The 9,572-nt window shown below is 47.5% G+C and overlaps 1 protein-coding gene across 1 annotated transcript in view; it reads right to left on the bottom strand.

Annotated features, from left to right (window-relative positions):
- Positions 1–3,452: 3,452 nt before the first annotated feature.
- The window catches only part of PPP1R16B (protein phosphatase 1 regulatory subunit 16B), a 42,305-nt gene continuing 36,185 nt past the window's right edge, over positions 3,453–9,572 (bottom strand). Inside the window, exons 5-11 of the mRNA XM_072350393.1 lie at positions 9,285–9,388; positions 8,863–8,987; positions 7,772–7,897; positions 7,338–7,413; positions 6,125–6,254; positions 5,418–5,586; positions 3,453–4,864 (exon numbers count right to left, since the gene is read on the bottom strand). Of these exons, the coding sequence (XP_072206494.1) occupies positions 4,343–4,864; positions 5,418–5,586; positions 6,125–6,254; positions 7,338–7,413; positions 7,772–7,897; positions 8,863–8,987; positions 9,285–9,388 (1,252 nt within the window). The 3' untranslated portion in view covers positions 3,453–4,342. The remainder of the gene's footprint in view (positions 4,865–5,417; positions 5,587–6,124; positions 6,255–7,337; positions 7,414–7,771; positions 7,898–8,862; positions 8,988–9,284; positions 9,389–9,572) is intronic.

Genomic DNA, 9,572 nt, shown 5'->3' with positions numbered 1-9,572 from the left:
CTCTGAGCACGTGTTGGACTCTGCCTGGGGAGAGCTGCTATACCAAAAGAGGTCAAAAAGATTTGTTCAATTATCCTGATCCTTTCCTTTCTGTGTGTTATAAAGGGAAACGGTGATGGTGGGAGAAATGAATAAACAAAACCTTCAATACCTGGCACGCTCTGAACTGTTTTGCCTTGCAAAAGCATTTTAGAGACCAACAACAGAGTAATTTTAGCAAGTATAAGGCACAGAAATACCCAGACGCAGGGAGGACACCTTCCAGCAAGATGCACAACAGTTAATCCACAGCTCAGCGCAGACCACTGCTGTTGCTTTCTCAGTTATTCATTTCAGGTACTGCCGGCTGTGTTTCAGTGTGCAAGATTTGGGTAACCAGAGGTGCAAGATTAAACTAAAAACACTTTTGAAGTTCTGAAGTCAGCTGGGAGATCAGAAGTGTTTTCATCTGCAACCCTATGAAATAAGACCTTGCTCAGTACACCAGAGAATTCACTGCCTCCATCACAGATTGCACTGATTCCTTATTGCTGCTGCCCCGCCACACACTGCTCCTTCCCTACCAGGAGATGCTCAGCCTCTGGGTGCCCAACCACACCTGCTACAGCATCACACCAGCTGGAGTCCCTTCTTGGCAGAACAGAAGGTTGTAGGATCACAGAGCACCACAGAAGTAACACACTGAGCTAAAATCACATCACTGGGTACGCCAAGCACAGGTCCAGGTCTGAAGTCACACAGATCCCAGCAGTGGTGCTTAAGCCCTTATCTTGACATTTCACTGCTGGGACTTCCTCAGCTGAGCTCAGTGAATACACTTTATTTTTTTGCAGCTAAGGCAAGTCTTTCGATGCAGAAAGCAAGGAAGACTCTGCAAGCAGGGAGGTCATTCCCACATGCAGCTCTGCCTACAGCAGGCCAGCACTGCACTGCCCAGATCTCTGTGTGGCCTTCATGAACCACTACAACCTTAGGCTACTGCTGTTGAAGTGTGACTCTGATCTGACCTCGAATCTGTATTTAGAGCATTATTGAACCTAGAGTCACTGGTTGTAGTGTAAAAACCCCTAAATCTTCCTTTAATAAGCCAAGTGCTTGATATGCCAATCAACACAATTCATAGTTTCCATGGCTTTTTAGCAAAACAAAGATCCAGTGAATTAGCCAAGGCGCCTTCTGCAATGTGCTTCGGACCTTTCCACTAGGATAGCCTTTACTCCAACACACAGATATAGGAAGCACTACTGTTACAACACTGCTAAGTTTTACAATTAAGAGCCCTGCTCCTCAGGGTAAGCTCCTACAACGCACACCTAAGAACTTCTACGTGTTCATTAATCCCCCCCAAAGTCGGCCTCTACAAAACACGCTGCCACAAGCAGGCTGGATACCTGTTAGCACAGCATCACTCATCCCAGACCTACAACCAGCAGCTCTGCAGGCACAACTGTCAGCCTTCCCTGAGCTTATTTGCCAGTGCTCTGCAGGCACTGACCAGTACATCCAGAGCGTCACCGACACAAAGGTGCATATCTACCTCAGGTCACTGTTCCACAGTCCTCACAAGTCCTACCCTGATGCAACTTCAGCCCAAAGCCAGAAGGAGATAAAGACGTGGCTAAGAAACAAATCCTGGAGCACTTATTGATTACTGACTGCGCCACCTAAATGAGAATTGACTCCATCCAAGCAGTCAGCACCAGACTTCAGTGAACACGTTACCTTGCAGCGGTAATGCTGGAAGAGTCTATTATGGCCAATTTTACAGTTACAACACAAAGACCAATTAAGGGGATGATGAATAACCTAGAACCTGTAGCATCTTTCCCCTGACAGTAAATCAATTGCTGCTTTGCTCCAGATCACAGCTAGAATTAAGAATTCCCGGGGCTTCACATATAAACAGAGTGAGATAGCAATTAACTAAAATCTATTGGCCTAAAATGGACTGGCTTCCTACAGCTTTAATCTATCAGCAGCTCTCAGTGAAAGCAAACCTCAAACTACTTTGCACTGCTGCATTCAAGCGCCTCCTTTTCATTTAAATGGAGCTACAGAGGATTCGATACACTCGATGGTACAAAACTGCTCTGAGAAGGAGAATGGCCCAACAGTGAAGGAAGGCATTGGCTGGGCTGAATTTGCACCATGTATTTTTGCACCTAGTGAGTAGCAGCACCAAAGATTTGTACACTGAGCCCAGAGGGGGGATGGATGTAAGGAGACAACCCCCAGCACCAAGCGAGAGCAGAGGCACCTGGAAGATCATCTTCCCCCACACAGTGACACGCAGCTACACTTGGTATCATCTCAGATGGATTTTCCCTAGGTGATCAGAAGACTCGCTGTTAACAACACTTGGATGCTGTATAGTCTGTCTAGTCGCCAAATTACCCTCTTTCTACCAGAGAGTGGCTTTTCATTTCCCTTGAGGTTAAGCACAAGAAGTATTTTCTGGTCTTGTACTGTTGTGTTCCAGTCATGGAGGAGCTCAGCAGCGCTGTGTTAGAGGAAGCCCAACTTCTCTGTTTCCAACATACAAAGAACCCCTTTGCCTTTAACTGAATGAAAGTTTCAAAATAAAATAAAGACAAATAAAATCAGATCAACTGCTGCAATTTCCCAGTTTGTTCCTAAAGCTGTGGAGGGGAGGAACGTTACACTGATGTCCACCAGCTGCAGCTAAAAGGCTGATGGGTGCAAGCTGCATTTTCTGCTGCTTGGCTGAAGCACAACAGCATTGCTGCAAGTGGGATTCAATCCACTGCTGGCTTACAGAGACCCAGACAGGCTGTGCTCAGCCTGAGATTTCAGCTGCCCAAGGCAACTCATGCTGATGCAGGCAAACATTTACGTGTGCAAACACAGCTCCTCTGTGCAGAAAGAAGGTTGACCATTCACAAACTGTTCCTGTGGCCATTTTTCCTTCACCTCCACGAGGTATGCTGAAAGTTCCACCTGCTGGAAAAGCCAATGCCAAAACTGCACATTATACCTCGCAGCAGTTTCTCTCATATGCCTGAATTAACACGACCTGCATTCAAACACTGGTGTTGGTGTGCCCACCTCCCTGCAGCAGAGGCTTCGCTAGGTGCTGCAAGCTGATCCCTGACACACAGAGGCACTCAAGTCTTGTCCTGATGGATGCTGAAGCCTTCAGCACAGAAGCTGGAAATAAAAGCAAAAAAGTCTCCTTTCTTGCTGCAATGTTCAACTACCAAAGCAATGATTTAAGTTACTCATCAGCCTAAGACTTCGGGTTAACACAAGGTAACACCTACAGAGATTAGAAATGCTTTCAGGCTTTTCTGGATTAGTGTAGGCAAGCCCTTCCTCTTCGCCCCTCCCGAGCCCCATGGTTCTGGATATCCAGAAAGGTCAGAACACAAAGCACACCGCCCCAAGAATCTGTGCTGAGCATACAGAGTAAACAAACAATCAATAGGAAAGTGAGATCAGCAAAAGTCCTTTTCAGTTTTAAACAAATTTTAGTCTAAATAGTACAAATAAGTGTTTTAAATTACTTATCCCAATATAGACCTTTGTCAGTATTTTATTGCAGGAAAATTCTATTGCCAGGGCCCCTTATTGCAACGTCAGTTGTAAAGCCTGCTGAGTGAGGCCTGCTCCAGGAAGAGTTCTGCATTAAACCTGATGCAGTCTGCAGCGTGAGTTTCGATGAGCAGAGCAGGACCCAGACAGGGCGCAGTTTCTGATGGTGAGCTGTCACTGCAAGGAGACAACACCTTGCAAACTTCCTACAGCAAGCGCAGTATCTACACGTAGCATCTACACTTGCTTGTTGCTCAGCCCCTGTAGCTGCAGGATCCAGATGGATGGAAAACAGCTCTGTCCTCTTGCAAACCTCCCATCAGGCTGACCTCCCCCCTCCAGGAAGCGTGCATCACCAGGAGTGAAAATTCAGGTCTGAACTGTTACCCTCAGGAAGTTTGGTGGCTTGCAGCAAGAGGCTCAGATGCAAAGATTTTAATTCGGATCACTTCTTCTTTCCAAGCCCTCCCATGACTTCCCAAGGGTGGGGAGAGACAGTGCACCATACCTTTTTTCCCAGGGAGAAAGATGTAGGTATCTTTATTTGTTCTATATATCATATTGATGCGTATCCCTTCCTCTCCTGAGAGCCTTGCTCCACCTGCATTACTCACTTGACTTCAATGGAAGTAACTTGCAGGGTAAAGTACAGTTCAAGATGAAGGAGACTGCCTCAGTCAGGACGTCCATAACCAGACTCTCCCCTTGGAATGCAAACAACCTGGCTGCAGTGATAGATCCTACCAGCCCACTCCCTTCTCGTTTCCTCCGAGGCGAGTAACAGGTGGGACTAGGAAATCCTGCAGCACCCGTGCACCTTCTCTTCCATTTCCTCCATGGGAGCTTTGAATTTCAAGAGGGGCGGCTCCCCACTGGACACTGTGTAATACACCGAGGTCCCATTGGAGCTGTAGGGAGAAGTCCTGGATGCGATTAGGTGCGACTTGGCCTCGCCCCCGTTCTCGGCGACTCCCCCCACGCCGCTGCCAAAGTGAGTGCTGAGGAAGGGGTGGTTGAGGAGCTTGGCTGCAGCCCGCTGCCGTTTCAGTTCTGAGAGGGTCTGGTGGCCCTGCTCCTTGTAGGCGCCCCAGAACTGCTGCGTGTCGGGGAGCGCGGGGCTGCCGTAGGGCAGCACGTGGCCTGGGTTACCATCAGGGTCGGCGTGCATGCTCCACACATCCCCGTTGGAGAAGGTGTATGGGTAAGTGCTGGCAGAGGCCATGAGTCCATTCTGGAGGGGGATTTCAGAGTCACACTGGGTGCTTTTGTTTGCTAACTCCGGAAAGAGGGAAGAGCTCTCCAGCAGTGAATTCTGCAACAAGAAGACATTAAAGAAGAGCATCATGCCCCCTGTTCTCCATCATACAGGTCATCCATGTGACAGCTTCCTAATCCAGCTCACACTCACTCCTTAAACATCCCTTCCAACTGAAACCATTCTATGATTGTAATTCTATGTTTGCATGGAAGGATTAATAAATAAATAAATAAATACATGGACTGAGAGATACACGTGTTAATATAACACAATAATCACTGAATTTAAATCAAGTAACTGCAAAGCAAGATTGCAGATCCTCTGTGATTACCAGTTTGTTGGCTCTAAGGAGAAATGCATATGTTGCAATAGAGTTCTTTTCCTTCTGGACACTGTGATTCACTGGGGCCATATTTCAAACCTCCCCATGCCACAGTAAATCCAGAGCAGCCTTTCCACTGGGGTGAGATATTCCAGTTTAATCTGAATTTGGTCTTTTGCTTAAATCTCACAGATAAGGCTTATGATTTTCTTTCAGCCACCTCCCATCCCATGAGCAGCGTTACCCGCCCTGCTGCAACTCCATAAGACAGAAGAGATTCCTTACAGGGTCTGTGTTCTCCTGGTCAGACCGAGTCTCCCCAATCTCTCCAATGAGACCCGAGTTCCTTCCTTCTTCTGCTGCCCCCAGCTGCTGCCACACGATGGCCTCTTTCTCGCACTCCTTCCTGTAGAGGTTTGTCCTGTCGGAGAGGCTGGCCCTCCTTACCACCTTCCTGTTGGGCAGGGAGAAGGAGCACAGGGCTGTGAGCAGGGCATGCAAGTTCTGCTTACCCTGTAGCTCTTCTCAGCCTCTCCTCGTGCTTCCCAGCATCTCCCACTGGAATGTAACGTGAATTTAGTTTCCTGGCACCCACGCAAAGCAGACAAAGGCACTTGTGTGGATATTAAAGGTGGGAGGAATTTTAAAGAGTTTTAAAGTAATACTGCAAAGGTGGGTGATTTTCAAGGAAAGAAAAAGCGAGAAGTTTTCAAGAGCCACGGAGATGTGGCACTGAGGAACACGGTTAGCGGGCATGGTGGGATGGGCTGGGGTGGGACTTGGTGATCTCAGTGGTCTTCTCCAATTGTAATGATCCCATGATCTAACACAGCTCACCTAATGGCTCCACTCCGCAACCAGTGGAGTAAATATAGAGGGCAAAGGCCCAGGGGCTGTTTAGGGAGCTCTGTGGTCAGCAGGATTGCTTTGATGTCTAGAAAGCATAAAGACGTTTGCAAATGGTGTCTGAAGATAACATCTTGGCCACTCACCCCCGGCTGCCGGTGCTGGATGTCCTTCGGCTCAGGGAGGATTTATGTCTCATCTGAGACTTCATTATCACATCGTGCTTGTGTTTCAGCTCCAGAAGTAATACTTTGAATTCCTCTTCCTCACACAGATCTAAGGGACACCCAAAGCAAGCCACCAGTCAGAGCATTCAAACGTGGTGCCATTAACACCATGTTAACGGTTATGCCTTCCTAGTAAGTAAAACTCCAAACGCACCAAGGAGGGAAATTTAAGCAAAATACGCTTAGGCACATTTGTCTCTAAACAAACAGTGGTAGGAACAATGGTTTGGACACCTAAATGGGACCAGAAAACAAGAGCTACTCATTGTGGCTCAGCTCTGCAATGATCCAGCTATTCAGACAGGCTTCGTCCTACCTCTGGCAGCAGGCTGTGCCTTTTCCTATGAATGGGTGAGGGAGATATTGAGCAGTATCTCCAAGCTCCAAGGTGGAAGGAAAATAAATTGCCCTAATAATCAGACTGCACCTCCCCTGAGCGCAGCTTTTTTACTTAAGCCTCCAAAATGAAGGAGAACAGACAAAAGCAGAGCAGGTCAGCGTAGGAGACAAGAACTTCTGTCCTTCAGAACGAGAACATGTGGATTTTTCAGTTAAGACTCAGAACCTTTTGGCAAAAGAAAACACAGCATAAGACTGTAATACACCTGGCCAGGGCTACCACTTTGGCACTTTTACTTCCAATTTGCTCCAGGAATTGAGTGTGTTTTTCTTCTCCAGCCCCAACAGGTTGCCACACTTCATTGCATCGAGGCAGTGCTGGAGGCATATAAGCCTTAGGGCTGCACTCAATAGTTCCAGAAGTGGTACTCCAAGCCCTGCTGCTGTGGGGCACATCTAAGGCCACAGTGCAGGAGTAGGGAGGCTCCAAAGCACAGGAATAATGGATGACATGAGAGCAAAAAAGATAAAAACTCAGCGCTCAAGAAATTAATTTCTCTTTTTCTTTTCTTTCTTTATGAGTAGGAGGAACTATTTCCAGAAATAATGAATCAGGCTCTTTAAAACTTCAGTCCCCTTAAATTTCCTACAGCTGTGATTCTCAACATCTGAAAAATGAAACGCTAATGCTTCTGAAAGCACCATCTGAAGGCTCCGCTAAGCTTAAAGCAAAGAGATTCTCAACACTTTTCTTAGTAACTTTGATCTCCTCTTTTAATCTTAGCAGACTCACCTATTGGCATCTCATCCAAAGATGTCCTGGCACTCAGGCTTGCCCCATGGGACACGAGTAGCTCAGCCATCTGCATCTAAAGGAAAGGAAAGAAAGCCAGTTGACAGAAGTAATTGAGGCAATCATTTTCTGCCCCAAAACTGAAAAGCTGGCAAAAGATAAGAGCCAATGGTATGTATACTCAACTCGCCCCTCAAATTATTCTGCTATGTATATGATGTCAAACATAGTTCCCACCATTCAACCACACAGAGATACTCTCCCCAAGCTTTCTCAGCAAGAGGTTCTTTCTGGAGCTCCAGGGTTGTCATCTGTCACCGTGCAGCATGCCCAAGTCCTACCACAGATTGCTTCCATTGGCAGAGTGCTCCACAGTCTGTCCAGGCAGAAAGCAATGTCACCCTCGTTCCTGACATTTGCATCACAGTCCTTACCTGTCCCCAGAAAGCTGCAGCATGAAGAGGTTCCCAGCCATCCCAGTCCTTCACATCCAGGCTTGCCCCCTGGTCAAGGAGGACTTCAGCTGCATGCAGATAACCATTGGCTGCGGCTATGTGCAGCTAGGAGACAAGGGAGAGAGAATGAGCCACCCGCAAGGATCACGAGTGGGGTTTTTTACAGCAAATTTCAGTGGACTTTTTGCACAGCATCGGAGCCTACATTCACACAGGCAGCATGTTTTAAATGTGGCAGATTCATTTCCATCAGGTCAAAAGCACCTTGTTCCCATGACAAACTCAGCACTACCTGCATGTAATTCTGTTTGGAAAGGCAAGTGCTTAAGATCACTTACACATATGGGTCAAAAACACCAAGGGCTGCAGATGTGACTTTCTGACCAACTGCCCAGCTTGCTTTAATCAGTGCTCCCTTTGTGTGAGTGCACTTCCAATCCCTTCTGATTGCTTTCACCATTTGAAAATCAGAAACGTTTACTTCTGCGGCGACTTGAAGTTAAAGGAATCTGACTTTTTCAGATCCCAGCCTCCAGCTACACCTGTCGCTCTGGAGATATTGATAATAGACTGCTGTACTCCACCACAACACTTTGTACCTCCAAAGGGTTTCACTGTTGCTGCTGCTGCCTTTCTGAGCACAGCACGGCACTGGCTCCCACTCCTCCTCTAGAGGTCACGTGGCTTAACAAGGAGTCAGTTAACACTCAAAAGCAGTCAGACAAGCAAATGTAGGCTTGAATCTGATGCTGGGAGTTGCTAAAATTGCTAACGATAGATATCTTGTTCCAAAAGGTGCAGGGATAGGCACTAAGCTGAGTCAGCTCTGCTCATGAGCTGTACTCATTTATCCTACATGTCAATACCAAAACAGAGAGAACAATCCAAACAGCTTCCTTGCTCCTCTCAGCGACCCATCCATGTTGCTGCTGTACAACTGCCTGCCACAGGGCAGGTTCATCACCCACAGGGCAGGTTCATCACCCACAGGGCAGGTTCATCACCCACAGGGCAGGTTCATCACCCACAGGCTGCAGGAAGGTGAGATGAAGCCATACAGTTTCACTCACCAGCGTGGCACCTTGGGCGTCAGTCCTGTTCAGGTCCTGGCCAGTCGCAAGTATGTCATGGATGTCACAAATCATCACCTGCTCCGGGGCAGCCCGCATCTCATTGATTTTCTCCTGTGTAATTCCTGTTAAAATTCCAGTTAGAGAGAAGAGTTGGGAAGGGTCTTTGTCTGCGGTGGCTGAGTAAAACTGTACTCATGACTCCCAGCTGGTTGGCATGGCCTCGCATCCTTTTCAGAGGTGATGGAACTTCATCCTCATCATTATTTAGGAATCAGAGAAACTAAACAGAGGCAAGTGCCAGAACTCTATGCCAGGCACAGCTCTCTGCTTTTCCTGGGGGGCCAATCAAGAGCTGAGAAGGTAATTTTTAGTGCTACATTGGCCCACTTCTGTGTTTTGCACGTTCTCAATCTCCTTACCCTGATAGGCCATGCATGTCTCAATGACATCCAGGGTTGGCTCATCCTCACAGAGGTCATAGGGCATGTTGCCATCCGCGTTCACTGCCAGCAGGTCTGCTCCACTGTGAGGGGAAAGAGGTGTTAATAGAAAGGACCTGGGCCATCCGAAAGCAGGCAGTGACAAACACTGAGATAAACACTTATTAAACCCTGGCTGGTTTTTGCTAGCTGCCCAAATGGCCCCAAGCTTTATGTCACCAAAGCAAGATCTAAAACAAAGCCAAGGAGCGATGGATGGGGAAGACT

This window comes from Excalfactoria chinensis, chromosome 15, assembly GCF_039878825.1.
Source record: "Excalfactoria chinensis isolate bCotChi1 chromosome 15, bCotChi1.hap2, whole genome shotgun sequence".
In the NCBI taxonomy this organism is placed as follows: Eukaryota; Metazoa; Chordata; class Aves; order Galliformes; family Phasianidae; genus Excalfactoria; species Excalfactoria chinensis.
The sequence above is the reverse complement of the archived record's forward strand: the minus strand, read 5'-3'. Positions and strand labels throughout refer to the sequence as shown.